Source organism: Colias eurytheme, chromosome 6 (assembly GCF_061535395.1).
Source record: "Colias eurytheme isolate Ceu_HAF_F1 chromosome 6, ilColEury1 Martin Lab GWU primary, whole genome shotgun sequence".
NCBI classification, from domain to species: domain Eukaryota; kingdom Metazoa; phylum Arthropoda; class Insecta; order Lepidoptera; family Pieridae; genus Colias; species Colias eurytheme.
In genome coordinates this window covers 8,421,902-8,437,395 of record NC_142985.1, presented here as the reverse complement: position 1 = coordinate 8,437,395, position 15,494 = coordinate 8,421,902, and the positions used below count along the sequence as shown (strand labels likewise).

Sequence of the window (15,494 nt, the reverse complement as noted above, 5' to 3'; positions counted from 1 at the left end):
GTATTTTTATTTGCCGTATTAAAATATGAATGAACTGAAGTAAACAAAAATATATTGCGTTCTTGAATTCAAATAACCGACTTCAAAAAAAGGAGGAGATTTCACACCGATTTTATTTTTATTTTGAATTTACAACAAAGAATACAAAGTTTGAAAACTCTTAATTCTAAAATAATTATTGTTTATGACAATAAAATAATTTATGTATCTTTACTTACAGGAAATTATTACAACAATCATATTACAAATATATTTGAACGAGTGACAATATTATTTTAGGATATTACAGTGTAATAAGAAAAAGAAAAGAAAATGTGAACCAAGATTGTATCACTTAATAAATTTATCATAGGTACTACATGAACTTTTATAAATGTATGTAGTGAAAAAATGACTAAATGACTAGGTACGTCTTGCTAAAAATACATTTAATAGATTTTGAAAGGTATTTACTAATATGTATTACCATAGACAAATATAAATTATATTCGTCCATGGTATTACTAAAACTACATAATATCCACATAATATCTAATACTAGGTTGTAGTAGGTATTGATATAAATTTATTTAATTTACTAGCTAAAAAACCCGGCTTCGCCCGGGAGTTGACATGAGATGACGTGGTAGAGTCGAAGTAAAAAAATAAACTATGACGTAAAAAGTAAAAAAAAAGTTTATTGAAAACGTTTGTTATGTACTGTATATACACGCCTTAACTATTAGAGGATGCATGGGGCCACCCAAGAAGGACTTGCACCTGTTAGCAATTGCGACATCGCGCACACCTGCGATTCCAGAGAGTGTTGCGGCAATCATCGCCACCGCGACGCTGTAGCTGCCCCGCCGAGGACGACGAGCACTCTTTGTTCCAACATTGAACGGGAGGGACATAGTTTAAGTTAGGAATAATTTATCATGTAATTTTTTTTTACAATAAATTATTAATAAGTAAATTTCGGTTTTTTTTGCGCCTTCGCGGGTCGGTCGATATAATTGGCGCAGTCTTGTGGATAATCCTTGAGAGCCGTCTCTCGGAACGCGAAACTACAAGCATCGAGTATCGCTATTCCATCGGAGGGACGACGACGGGGATCCAGAACCTACACCGTTGGCCGCCGCAACGCGAAGGGTATCCGAACATTGATACTGCAAGAAAGGCCGAAATGAAAATCCTGTAAGTACACTAATTCTCTTAGTGTCTTGCCACTCCTAGATTGTAAGTTTTCCTAGATTACCCATTCACGGGAACCGAGGAACTGTAGTGCGTAGGCTTAAAATATATTAATTCATCGAGAATTAATTGTAGAATTTTACAAAATCAATTTGTAAAATTCAAATATATAGATATTAGGTTGATAAAAGATTAATAAATTTAAATATCAATTAATTACGAATTGATTAATTTTCGAATTTTACTAATTAATTCATTTTATAATTCAAATATATTAGGTAAAGATTATAAATTTTTTATATTAGTTTAACGAAGTAAATAAATTTAATTAAATTTAATATATTTTATATAGGTAATACAGATATTTAAAATGTCAGATTTGGATAAAATTTTTAATGCACTTAGGCTTTTGCCAGAATTTGATGGTAATGTTAACGTTTTAACAAGATTTATACATTTAAGTGACCAAATAGCTGAGGAATTTATAGATAAAGATCCCGGAAATACTTTAAAAACTGCCGCGTTATGTAATGGTATTTTAAATAAAGTTACTGGGCCCGCAGCCCGAGTTATTAATGCAAATGGTATACCTACTACTTGGCACGGTATTAGAAGCGTATTAGTTAATAACTTTTCTGACCATAGAGATGAGACCGCCCTTTATAACGATTTAGCCTTATTAACGCAAGGTCGTAGCTCTCCTCAAGAGTTCTATGAAAGATGTCAGCATCTTTTTAGTACCATAATGACGTATATAGCATTACATGAAACAGTCGTTACTACTCGTGAGGCAAAAAGGGACCTGTATCAAAAATTAACACTACAGGCTTTCCTACGTGGTTTAAGAGATCCGTTAGGCTCACGCATACGTTGCATGCGCCCCGCAACCATTGAAAAGGCATTAGAATACGTTAATGAAGAACAAAGCACTTTATACCTTCAACAACGTAATGAAACTTTTGATAGGAAACCCCACGTACCTTTTAGAATGCCGTACTCGCATGAACCGTTTTATAGACATAATGATTTTAGTGAACCTATATCTTCTAAACTACAGCCTATACATTCGTTTAGACCGCAATTTAAGCCACCAAATTTTAATCGAAATTTTAATCAACCGCAAGGACCAGCACGTCCAACTCGTACTATGCAAATTTTCCGCGCTGCACCCCCTAACTATAACCCGCAGAGCAATACGTTCAGATTACAGCCTAAACATCCCGCGCAACCGAAACCGCATCCTATGAGTGGCGTTAGCCATTACGTGACAAAGACTTTACCACCGACACCTTTTGCACGCGCTCATGATTGGTCAAAATTTGGCAATCCACCCCCGAGTAATTATTTTAAGACTAGGGAGATGAATCATAATGAATATATAGATGATGAAGATTATTACTGTACCGATTTATATCCTTATGAAGATGACTATTATAATAATGAATATTACTGTACAGAATATGAACCCTATGTACATTACGAACAGACAGACGCACCTGAAAATTTTGTTGAAACGTGTGACGTACGTTCAGAACACGATCAAGATTTTCAGAATCCACCAAAAATTAGAAAAACCAAAATAGAATTAAATCTACATACGCAACGTCAACTTCCTTATATTCAAATTCATAATCCTCCACTTAAATTGTTAATTGATACTGGAGCTAACCAATCTTTTCTTAGCCCCGATGCAGTACAGAGATATTTTCCTGACGTTACTCTTAATTATGATCCCTTTGAAGTAAGTAATGTTCATGCTGTAACACGTAATAATTATTCTATAACATTACCTAGTTTTCCTGAATTTAATGACCCTGACGATATCACATTTTTCGTTTATAAATTTCACAATTATTTCGACGGCTTAATAGGTTCAGATTTGTTAGATAAATGGGAAGCATCGATTAATTATAAAACTAAAACTTTAAATACATGCAACGCTACGAATCAGTTATTAGTATATGACTCACGGAACGCTAATCTTTATGAGGACGTCATACCCGCAGGAAGTAGTAAATTAGTTAGATTACCCGTAGATGTTGAGAATGGAGACGCTATTATACCGGAACAAATTATATGTAATTGTCATATTTCTGAATGTTTAACGAAGGCGAGGAGCAATCGCGCTATCGTGGAAATTTCTAATCCAACCCGTAATGATGTAATTTTTTCAATGGATCGACCGGTATGTGCCGAGGTTTATAATAACGAGTGCACGCGCACCAAACGTTCGTCCGACCGTGTGAAACAGGTATTATCTCGTTTGCGTACTGATCACTGAAATGATGAGGAACGTTTAAATTTAGAGTCATTATGTACACAGTATGCGGATGTATTTTATATAGAAGGAGAAAACTTAACATTTACGAATAAAATTAAACATTCTATTAGAACTAAGGATGAAATACCGGTTTATACGAAAAGTTATCGCTATCCAATTATTCATAGGCAGGAAGTACAGAATCAGATAAGTAAGATGTTAGAACAAGGTATTATTAGACCATCAGATTCAGCATGGAGCTCTCCTATTTGGGTAGTACCTAAAAAGGCAGATGCATCCGGCAAAGTTAAATGGCGTTTAGTTGTTGATTTTAGAAAGTTAAATGAGAAAACTTTGGATGAAAAATATCCGATTCCTAATATTACAGATGTCTTACGTAAATTGGGTAACTGTCAATACTTCACAACGCTAGATTTAGCAAGTGGGTTTTATCAAGTGGAAATGAACCCGGCTGACATTCCAAAAACTGCTTTTAGTGTAGAACATGGTCATTTTGAATTCTTAAGAATGCCCATGGGTCTAAAGAACAGTCCGTCTACTTTTCAAAGAGTTATGGATAATGTACTGAGAGAATTGCAAAATTCTATTTGTGTAGTCTACCTGGATGAAATAATAGTGTTTAGCACTTCTTTACAGGAGCATATCGTTAATCTTGGGAAAGTGTTTCAGAGATTGCGTGAATCCAACTTTAAAATACAGATGGATAAATCGGAATTTCTTAAACTTGAAACCGCGTATCTAGGTCACATTATTAGCAAAGATGGGATAAAGCCTAACCCAGATAAGATATCTGCCATCCAAAAGTATCCTCTTCCGAAAACTCCAACCGACATTAAACGATTTCTAGGTCTATTAGGTTATTATAGGAAATTCATACCAGATTTCGCTAAAATCACGAAACCCATGACACAATGCTTAAAAAAAGGTTCAAAGATAACATTTTCTAAAGATTACATTGAATGTTTCAATAGGTGTAAAACATTATTAATGAATGATCCAATTCTTCAGTATCCTGATTTCAATAAAGAATTTATTCTTACGACTGACGCGTCGAATTTAGCTATCGGTGCTGTACTCTCACAAGGCCCCGTTGGTTCCGATAAACCAATTGCGTACGCTTCACGTACACTTAATAGTAGCGAAATTAATTATAGCACGATTGAGAAGGAGCTATTAGCAATTGTCTGGGCAACGAAATATTTCCGCCCTTACCTTTTTGGCCGTAAGTTTAAAATTATAACTGATCATAGACCCCTTCAATGGGTCATGAATTTAAAGGAACCTAATTCCCGTCTCACACGTTGGAGGCTCAAACTTAGCGAATACGATTACACTGTAATTTATAAGCAGGGAAAGCAAAATTGTAACGCCGATGCTTTATCGCGTATTCAAATTAACAATGAGGAAACAGATTCTTTAGCGGTTAATCCAACAGAAACAACACCTTCATTAATAAAAAGAAGTTCAGATACAATTACTGTTCATTCCAATTCAATTAAGATTACTGCACATTCGAAATCAGATACTCTTAAAGCAAATTCCGACACCGTCACAGTTCATACTGACGCGGAGAACCCAATTCTAGATATCCCTATAACAGATGTACCGGCTGATTTACCTATTCATATATATACTAAGAAGAAATATGGCGCTGTTGCTAAATTTAGGTTTAAGAGGGTACCTAAATTGTTACAGAATCCTTCCTCTGATCCTGTGCCTGATTCAAGCGGAGGATCCCACCCTGAGTAGCTTGGATGATGGACCCGGTATACTACCATTTAATATTGGAACTGCAAGAATTGTCACTCATTATCATTCATTTTTGCAAATTATTAATTTAAAAGATATTCGCGATAGTATAACCATAGTTAAGGATCAATTAAATTCATTAACACCTAATTTGCACGATAGATTATTTTCGCTTTATAATTCACATATTGAACACCTGCATTATAAGATTATTAAATTATCAAATCAGTTAGAAACTTTTGAACCCAATCGCAAAAAGAGAGGTCTCATAGATGGTTTAGGTTCAGTAATAAAAAGTATTTCTGGTAACCTAGACTATACGGATGCAATTAAATATGATACCGCAATTAAATTATTACAAAATAATGAAAATAGATTGGTCACAGAAATGAATAATCATATAAGCCTCAGTAAAGATTGGATAAACCAACAATCTGATATTTTAAACAACTTAATTAAAAATCAGGAAAAAATTGAAATAGCTATAAATGATTTAAAGGCCAATAATTTAAACATTACTATATACATCAATTTAATTCAACGCGTAGCAATTTTATCAGATAACATTGATGATATATCTGAGGAATTACATAGATTAGAAAATTTATTAGGTTTTATTCGTGCGAAAAGTACGCATCATCTTATGTTCAATTCAAATTCACTAAAAGAAATGTTAAATAAGTTAAACAAATTTTATGGCAAAGATCAAATCCCTCAAGTTAATTATAGAGAATATTTTGATTTAGTTAAACTAGGCTATTATTATAGTAATAGAAATATAGTTATAGTTTTTATGTTCCCGGTTGTCCTTCCTGCTACCTTTGAATTATTTAAATTATCCATAGTTCCTAATAAAGATAGTAAAGTCCTAATTCCACCCTATCCTTTTGTGGCAATTCACGACGAGGATTTTATGTACATGGAGGCAGAATGCCCGAAGTCTGGCCTAGGGTATCTATGTGAGGACAAGCTGAACCATCATCGATCCAAAAATGACTGCGTGTATCACCTTATTACCACGCAACGAGTCGTCGCATCTTGTCTCTTCACGCCTGTGGAGCTCGGAGCACCCGCACTAGAAAAATTAGACGACGCCCACTACGTCATCAGTTTCCCCAAGCAACCAAAAATTCACCTATCATGCTCGCAAGATCAATATGACGTCATTAAAGGAAGCTACTTAGCCACAATACCCAAAAACTGCATTCTTCAAACGGAGGCTTTCAAGATAGTCAATCGAGAAGACCATATCAAAGGACAGATAATGAAAATTGCAAACCTGCCAGATTCCAGCCAATATAATACAGATGAAGAAGTTCTGAAGTTGAATTCGATAAATTTGGATAAATTACACGCTAGTAACAGAGCTATATCAATGGAAATGCCTATCAGTACTAACAACGGATACGAGATTCTCTATATGCAGCCTTCCATCATACCGATATATGTTATATTAATAACGAGTGCAGTTGCCCTAGTGACATGGTACGTCGTACGGAGAGTGCGTACATCAAAGCCTATTACTACGAGTGTTCATGGTAATCAAAGAGAAGAAATAGAACATCAATCGGCGGAGTGTGAAATTTCAGCGATATTAACGAGCCTTGCCCGCCAATAATCGCTGAACTTCAGGAGGGAGGTGTTATGTACTGTATATACACGCCTTAACTATTAGAGGATGCATGGGGCCACCCAAGAAGGACTTGCACCTGTTAGCAATTGCGACATCGCGCACACCTGCGATTCCAGAGAGTGTTGCGGCAATCATCGCCACCGCGACGCTGTAGCTGCCCCGCCGAGGACGACGAGCACTCTTTGTTCCAACATTGAACGGGAGGGACATAGTTTAAGTTAGGAATAATTTATCATGTAATTTTTTTTTACAATAAATTATTAATAAGTAAATTTCGGTTTTTTTTGCGCCTTCGCGGGCCGGTCGATATAATTCGTTTTCTCATTATTTACAATACTTGTTTATAAACAACATTTTTCATTTTATTGTCCGGAGTATACAACATAAATTTTTCGGATTTCCTACTCTTGAGCAAGCTACATATAGCTGACCGTGAGAGAAGCAGGATTCTTTGAGGTTAATGCCACAATATTTTAAAGTTTGTCCTTGCGCTTTGTTAATTGTAAAACTAAAGGCTAATTTTATTGGAAACTGCAGTCTTTTAAATTGAAATGGCAATTCCGAAGAGATCAGAGGTATTCTAGGTATAAATACTGTCTGTACAGTCATAAGTTCAGCTTCAATGATATTATTCGATAGCTGTTTTACGATCATTCTAGTTCCATTACATAATTTTGGGGAGTTGAGATTTCTGAGTAGGTAGTATGATTGGAGTTCCAATTTTCAGACGAAGGCAGTGTAATGGCATTCCTGGTACTTGTAAAGAGTTTAGAAATTCAGTGGGGAAGTTTTTCGCTGTTCAAATTAAACTAACTCTGGTGAGCGACACCGGGCTCTTATATATTCAGAGAGCTAGGCTCTAGAATATTCGAGAAAATTTGAAAATATTTTCTCTCTCACACCTTCTAGAGTATTCTGGTCATTATCGCCCGCCATAATAAAAGGTTCTATAGCGGTGTAGCATTTGTAGTAAAAGCGCGAAATTTAAAAACCTAAATTTTTTAATGTTTTGATAACTAATTTGGATAACTAAAATTATGTCGCTTTAACTCCAAAATATAAGTTAGCTAATGACGTAAAAATACACAAAATTTAATAACTTTATTATAGCAACAAATTAAATTTAAGACTTTATTTGAAATTGGAATTTTAAATTTCGTGTCACTACTACCCGTAGTATATTATTATTAGTCTGTGCTACTACACATGCTACAATTGCTCGCAGCGCTTTTGGAAATGCAACCCAAACAATCGTTGTCCTGAATGAAGTTCAAATATTCGATAACAGATGGCGCCACTATGTAGGGTTGGAAAGTTCCTTATATCTTTAGAAACACGCCCTTTAGATTAAAACGGGAACTTTCTAGCTTCTGTAGCGGTAGCGTATGAAGTAAAGGCGCGAAATTTAAAAACCTAAATTTTTAAATATTTTAACTCCAAAATATACGTTAAATAATGACGTATAAATACACAAAATTTAAATTTAAGATTTTATTGAAATTGGAATTTTAAATTTCGCGCCACTACTACACATGCTGCAATGGCTCACAACTATGGAGACTATGTACAGTGTACACTATGACTATTGGAGTGTATAGTCTCCGAAGTTCAAATATTCGATAACAGATGGCGCCACTGCACTTAATTTCCAAGTTGAAGGGTCGGAAAGTCCCTTATATCTTTAAAAACATGCTCTTTAGATTAAAACGGGAACTTTCTTGTTCGAGGGGGGATAAAGGGCTATCACACCACATAAGTCCCTTTATCGTGTCGGGACTCCTTTTTAAGTTTTATCGGCACGCACATTTTATCTACTTAGTTTTATTATATATATAGATAATGTGTTAACATAAGTTTGCACATCTAAATAATATGCAGTAATTTGTGATATCAAATCTTTTTTTACATTTAACTTTTCTTTTTTGAAGTTGTTTTTCTTTATCGTAGTTATTTTTAATGTACATGTACAACTATGATTTATAACATTTGATTTTTTTTAATTATACCTTTTTTTATCAACTGGCAATATAGTTTAGTTTTCTCTAAAAATTTCTGGCAACACTCATGATGATATCGGAACGATTTTATCGGACAATGTGAAAGGGCAAATTGTATCCGATATCGGATATCGGCTATCGGCGTCCGATATCCGATATCGGATCGGATAATGTGAAAACGCTCTTAGGGCATATGCAGAAAGAAAGCTGGAAACTTAGAAGCGCTTACCGGCCGCGGCGCTTGACAGCGCTTGTAACCCGCGCACGAAAATATATGAACACGCGCTGATAAGCGTTGAACGGTGCCGACATGTTCCGACAAGCTTCAACACCAGCGATGTGCGCTGCCTTATAAAATTTGTCTTGGTCTGCTTCAACCTGCTTCCTTTGTGTAGAACGAACCAGCGCTTTCCAGCGCCGGTAAGCGCTTATAAATTTCCAGCTTTATTTCTAAATACTGCCTTAGACATTTTTAAGCAAAGTGTGGTTGGATAAAGATAGAAGCTGATAGAAGTGTTTCTAGATTGTTCTATACCATACTCACAGACCATACTATACAGTGTACACACCCTTTGTAGTTGTACCGAGCTTTGTACACACAATAATTATTTAACTGTGGGGTTTGTGATTGACGTCGTTTATATCAAGGGTATCTTCCGATATGCACTGCAACCACTGCACAGTGCTATCACTGTAGAAAAATTCGTTCCGTTATGGACTGCCAGTATACTGCCGCAGTACCCTAGGGAAATTTATGACGTCATTAATCGCCGCCATATTCTACTGTGAGCACTGGCGTTTTCGAGGTGAGGTACTCGCAGTACTTTGATCACGTGATCAGTCCACAGAGCAAGTAATAATTAATATGATCAGTCAAAACCACTCGAGTGCCTAAGGGCGTATTCAGAAAGAAAGCTTGAAACTTATAAGCGCTTATAAGCGCTTATAGGCGCTTATAAGTTTCAAGCTTTCTTTCTGAATACGCCCTATCGTCTTATAAACAAAGCTACAGTATAATCAGAAAATTTTAAAGTTCTGTAATTAGTTTGGATTAATAAATAAAACAATGGAAGAATTGCAAAAATTAACTTTATTTGACTGTGTTGAAAATGTTCAATACGAGCTGAAAGTTCTTTTTTATTCTTTTTTATGAAAAAGTACTTACTTTTATTATATTATAAATTCAATTTACAATTAATATTAATTAAAATATTTTTAATTGGACAGTACTCCAAAACAGTTTATTTTTATGTTCTAGAAAACTTTAATCAACTCATTTGAATACTGCGTCAAAAAATGCGGCTGACAGTATACTGGATTGCGTTCCGTTTTAAATCGTAACCAGTATAACTGGCTATAAAGGAACGGCTTCACAGTATACTGAATTGACGTCACACCTTACAGTGGTCGCAGTGCATAACGGAATACACCCCAAATGTCAATGTGTCAAATTGTAAACACGCACTTTTAACGTCATCGCGATGGTTCACAATTTTAGTTAATGTTATGAGAATATTACAAAAGATTTTAATTATAGACCAAAAATGACCGAAGATCAAGATGCGAAGGACTCTCATTCGGATTCAGGCAGTAAAACATTTGTTAACAAAAATAAAGATAAAAAGGCAAAACCTCATCGACCTCTGACAAAAGTAAATTGACAATCATACAACAGTTCTGTCTTCCTCTTGTTGAATAATTGTTTCTATTATTGTTTTTTTTGCTTCAGATAATTTTACGACGATTGCCATCGACTATGACTGAAGAAGCATTTCTCGAGCAAGTGTCGCCAATACCTGAACATGACTATTTCTACTTTTCTAAGCCAGATCCCTCACTTGGTAACAATCTTTACTCGAGGGCCTATATAAACTTCGTAAATGTTGACGATATTTATCTCTTTAGAGACAAATTTGATGGCTATGTGTTTTTAGATGAAAAAGGTAAGGTGTACTAAGTGAAATGAATACACTAAAATAACCAAAACAACCTATCTGTGTAATTATTCTAAGCTATCTGTGTATGTCTGTTGTTCATTGGTTTATTATCTCTATGCTATATAGGATATTAATACTAGTATCTGGATTATATTTCACCTGCATTTGTATCTTATAGGTGTGGAATATGTTGGAATTGTGGAATATGCACCATTCCAAAGAATCCCTAAGAAAAAAAAGAAGAAAGATCCAAAATGTGGAACACTTGAAAGTGACCCAATTTATCAAGAATTTTTGGAAAGTCTAACCAAGGATCAGGAAACTGACAATCAACCTAAGCTTGAATATTCCTATCCTGTTAATGACAGTAAGTACATAATGTGGGATAGATATATTGACTATGTACTGAATTTGCAAAACAAGTTGGTGAAACAGTCTGTCCTTCCACTATACCTGTTGTTGTTTCATTTTAAAATTTGTTCCGATGAAATAGATGTCTCACCTAATCAGTTAAAAACATTATAAAATTTGTGATAACATTAAACATTACAAAAAAACGGCTTGATAAGTTAAATGTCATAGCTAGGAGATACTACACACATATTACTCAGATCCAGGTAATGAAATGTGTACAAGTAAAATCACATTACAGGGTAAAATATATGCTACTGATATATTCTACTCATAAACAGAAACATGTATGGTACATAATTTTATAAAGTCTTAGGTTATGGTTAGGGTTAATTTTCATTGGTGGCAACATGAATTATGTACCAAGCTAATTTCTTCCATATCCATTTATCTAGTACTCACAATTTTTCTTCATTATAAAATAAGTGTGTTTTCAGGCAATGAGAAAAAAGTTCAAACCACACCATTGTTGGAATATTTGTCTGCTCGGAAACAGGATAAGCGAGGAAGAGATGAACGACGCAGACGAGAGAATGATAAGAGGAAGATGAGGATTGAAAGGAAATCTAAAGATATATCTATCAAAGTAAGTACATAGTTTATTCATTATCTCTACATAGCAATTGGTAAAAAAAATTTAATTAACTTAGGGTTCATACGCACTATGCGGCTAGCCGCATTACGGCTAGCCGCGCGGCTAACCGCACGATGCGGTTGCGAATGCGGCCAGCCGGATCGCGGGCAGCCGCATTCGCAACCGCAACATGCGGTTGAAGAACCGTTACGATTTGCGGTCATATCGATCCATTACAAAGATGGACGTGGAAGATGTAGCTATTTACTACATTTACACACGTTACATAAAGAAGAAAAAAACAAAGAAAGAAGTACTGGGTGCATGCTTATTTGCAAACACGAGATGAGAGCAAGCATTTTGCAACCACGTGCACACACTCACTCAATGGCGGGCAGCCGCAGACTGAACCGCACAGCGCATATAGCAACCGTCCGGCTGGCCGTCACTCGGGCCACAGCCCACCGAGCGACTGCGGCTGCGATTGCGGTCTGTGGGTAGCCGCATCGCATTGCGCATAGAAATTAATATTACGTACATAATTGTGCTTGCGGTCAGCCGTACGGCTAGCCGCAATTGCGGCTAGCCGCATAGTGCGTATGAACCCTTAGGGTGATGGGCTTGTAAATAGGCAATGTCCTACAGTTAATAATTTATAACTGCCAAAAGCAGTGTTGAAATGATAACATTTTTATTGATAATTGATAACTTCAAAATCATATCATATTAAAATGTGATGTGATTTACCTCACTGCCATTATTTTCTAAATCATAATTTTGTTGCAATAGAAATATGGTGATCTTTCTGAAGATGAAGGCTATGATAAAAGTGATTTTGATAACAAAAAATATAGTAAACATTGTGCATGGTATGGAGAACAAAGAATTTATCAAAAAACAAAAACTAGGACTGTAAGTGTTAAGTCTGAAGTGAGTGATTTGAAAGTAAATCATGGATCTGAAGATTTAATTAGTACAGATTCAGATTGGGACTCCCAATTTCCAGCTCTTACTATGAAAACACATAATACATTCACTCTGACTTCTGCAAAAGTTAATGATAAACAAGAAGCAATAGAAGGTAGTCAAAAATCTGGTGGTGATACTTTTCTAAAGGTTCTGAATAAAATTATTGGCCTACTGTATAGAAATTTTATATGTAGAATTGTAGTCTTCATTGTCATGAAGCAAGTACGAATTTAAATGCACATAATAATTAGACTTTTGCATTATACTGTTTCGATTTGGGTTCGAATTTCTGAGAATGAATTGTTATTTGTATTTCATTTCAATTTGTTTAGTTCTAACACCTCACTAAAATAAAAAGCACAATCCAATTTATTTTGTCACAATAAAAATCTTTAATAACACATCCTCTCCTTGTATAAGTAAATATGTAATATGTATTTTTATCAGATTTAGAAGCATAAATAAAAGAACTAATTTATAATTATACATATTATTAATGTTAAAGGAAGAAGATCTTATGGACAATGATGTGAAAAAAATTAAAGCGAGAGAATGGGACAAAGAAAAATCCAATGATTTTAAAGATGACGATGGAACAATATATGAATCTCGATCTTATAAAGATCGTAAAATTGGATCTAGCAATGTAGTTGAGAGGAAGAAAAAATATGATAATGATAAGAAAGGTAGCTATGGGAAAGATGACGATAATTTTGATGAAGTTGACTATAAAAAAGATAAAATTGACAAATTATTGGATTCACCACGTGAACAGAAGAGTAAAAAGTACAGTGATACCAGAAAAGAAAGAATCAAACTAGTGGATGGAAAATCAGAGAAACAAAATACAATAAATAAAATGATATCAGAAACCAAACCGAAATCATTAAATCATGATGATATTAAACCATTTACTCAATTGCCTCACGTGAAAACAGATGACTTGACTAAATTCCTTGAACGCAAGGCCAGAGGAGAAGATCTGAATGCAAAACATGATAAAAGTTCCAATGAAGACATATCTATCAATGAAAATAAATACGAGGAGTCTAATGACTCAAAAATAAGAAGAAACAGCTTAGAGCCTGGTGATTTCACCTCTAAAGAAAAGTCAATGTTGCAAAAGCAAAAATCGCTAGAAAATAGAAGCAAGTCCATTGAAAGGGAAGATTCAGAGGAGAAAGAAAAAAGTGAAAGTACAGATCGCCGCACCGAAAGAAGAATCAGAAACAAGGTATTATCATTTTTCTCAATTAGAAATAAGTTTAATCATATTAGTTAAGTATTTACTATTTACGAAAATGAAATATTATAATGATAGTTTTGGCTCTAGAATACAATATTATATTTTTTTGCCACTCATATCTTTAAAATTGAAAAGTTATCAGAATATTTTCAAATCATTTCATTTAAATATCATTGTGGTTATGTGGATAATCATTCATTTAAAGCATAATATTCCATCACTAATAGTAATTTTATGGCTAATTTTATTGACGTAACTAACAAAAACATCTACCCACCAGGATCGTCCGAGCCTCGTCATATACCAACCGGGCATGGGCAAGTTCAGCAAACAGCGCCTAGCGAAGGAAAAAGACGTGCCCACTGTGAAAGCGGTTAACGATAGTGAAAAAAAGGACACTTGAGATAAATGTCACGATACCCTAATCTTGGACAACAATCAACGGAATTACCCTGAAGCTGGCATTCAGAAAGTTTCCTTGAGGACTGTAGACGAGGAACCTTGAATTTGTCAACTGAGGGAACAGCTGCTCGTATTAACTCAAAGTTATTTTTATTATCTTTTACACGCAATTTGAATGCCTTGGAAAATTCACGTTCATTAGAAAAATCAGTGTTAGCATTTGATGCTCCATATTTAACTTGCGATTTTTAGTTTGGTTTGTTTTATTTCATTTAAATATAATTCTTTTTGCATAATGTTTCTTTTATTGAAATCTTAAATATCTACTAAAATTACACAACGCATTGCGCAAATAGTATGCAAATAATACTATTTGCGCAAAGCTTAGTTTCTTGATTTAAGTACAATTTCGTGTTTGTGATCAGATTGTTTGAACGTGGCGACGAGTGTCACTGTGTCTTTAAATTTCGGCCCGTGACTTCACCCGCGTAGTCAAAGGAAAATTCGCACAGTTCCCAAAACTATCATTTGTCCTTAGGTCTGAAACTTTTACCGAATTTTATCCAAATCAACTCGGTTCAGGGCTGAGGCGTAAAAATAAAACACACCATTATATAAATAAATTTAATTATTGCTACAATTTTAGGTATCACAGAATTTAGTAACACATACCTGGTAAAATAAGCATGTAAATATTTTTATTACTGTGTATGAAAATCAAATTGTCTTATAACTAATATCTTTGGCATAAACATACATAAGGCACATAGATATCTCCTCTTTGGCAATTAGCAAAAGAAAGCTTAGATACAATTTTCCTTAAAATTAGCTTTATTTTGTAAAAAAAAAGCATTATTTAAGAGGCAGTGTCTATTGATCTTCTCATTAAGGCCTACGGGACACTGTATTCTTAATTACTTAATTCATATAATATTTATTATTAATTGTTACACAATACACAAAAAACATAATGCTCGCTCATGTATAATTTGCCTTTAATTTTTAAATTAAAATCACTAACACGCCTAATAAAATTTAAAATCAATAATATCTAACAATGTTTATTGACTACGTTTATGTTGTGACTATATTTTATTTTAAATTCAACTTATTTTTAAATGT

At 34.5% G+C, this 15,494-nt stretch overlaps 2 protein-coding genes across 3 annotated transcripts; both read left to right on the top strand.

Moving 5' to 3' along the window:
- The first annotated feature begins 697 nt into the window (after positions 1-697).
- Positions 698-7,143, top strand: LOC149907839 (uncharacterized). The gene is made up of 2 exons (XM_090102953.1): positions 698-1,176; positions 5,150-7,143. Exons 1-2 carry the CDS (start codon positions 1,166-1,168, stop codon positions 6,819-6,821), a joined length of 1,683 nt encoding a protein of 560 aa, XP_089959079.1. The 5' UTR covers positions 698-1,165; the 3' UTR covers positions 6,822-7,143.
- Positions 7,144-10,284: 3,141 nt separating this feature from the next.
- Upf3 (UPF3 regulator of nonsense mediated mRNA decay) lies at positions 10,285-14,668 on the top strand. 2 transcript variants are annotated; one of them, XM_090102952.1, is made up of 7 exons: positions 10,285-10,485; positions 10,563-10,776; positions 10,949-11,137; positions 11,619-11,767; positions 12,545-12,871; positions 13,230-13,958; positions 14,251-14,668. In XM_090102952.1, the coding sequence occupies exons 1-7, from the start codon at positions 10,378-10,380 to the stop codon at positions 14,371-14,373; spliced, it is 1,839 nt and encodes a 612-aa protein (XP_089959078.1). In that variant the 5' UTR covers positions 10,285-10,377; the 3' UTR covers positions 14,374-14,668. The 2 variants fall into 2 exon arrangements, with proteins under 2 accessions (XP_089959078.1, XP_089959077.1); XM_090102951.1 differs by lacking the exon at positions 12,545-12,871.
- Positions 14,669-15,494: the final 826 nt, after the last annotated feature.

What these genes read in the sequence shown, in the direction of transcription:
- Upf3 (XM_090102952.1), top strand. Translation starts at nt 10,378, where the DNA reads ATGACCGAAGATCAAGATGCGAAGGACTCTCATTCGGATTCAGGCAGT. An exon ending in TGTGTTTTTAGATGAAAAAG is followed by an intron (nt 10,777 to 10,948) that starts GTAAGGTGTACT and finishes TGTATCTTATAG; the next exon opens with GTGTGGAATATGTTGGAATT. An exon ending in AAAGAAGAATCAGAAACAAG is followed by an intron (nt 13,959 to 14,250) that starts GTATTATCATTT and finishes TCTACCCACCAG; the next exon opens with GATCGTCCGAGCCTCGTCAT.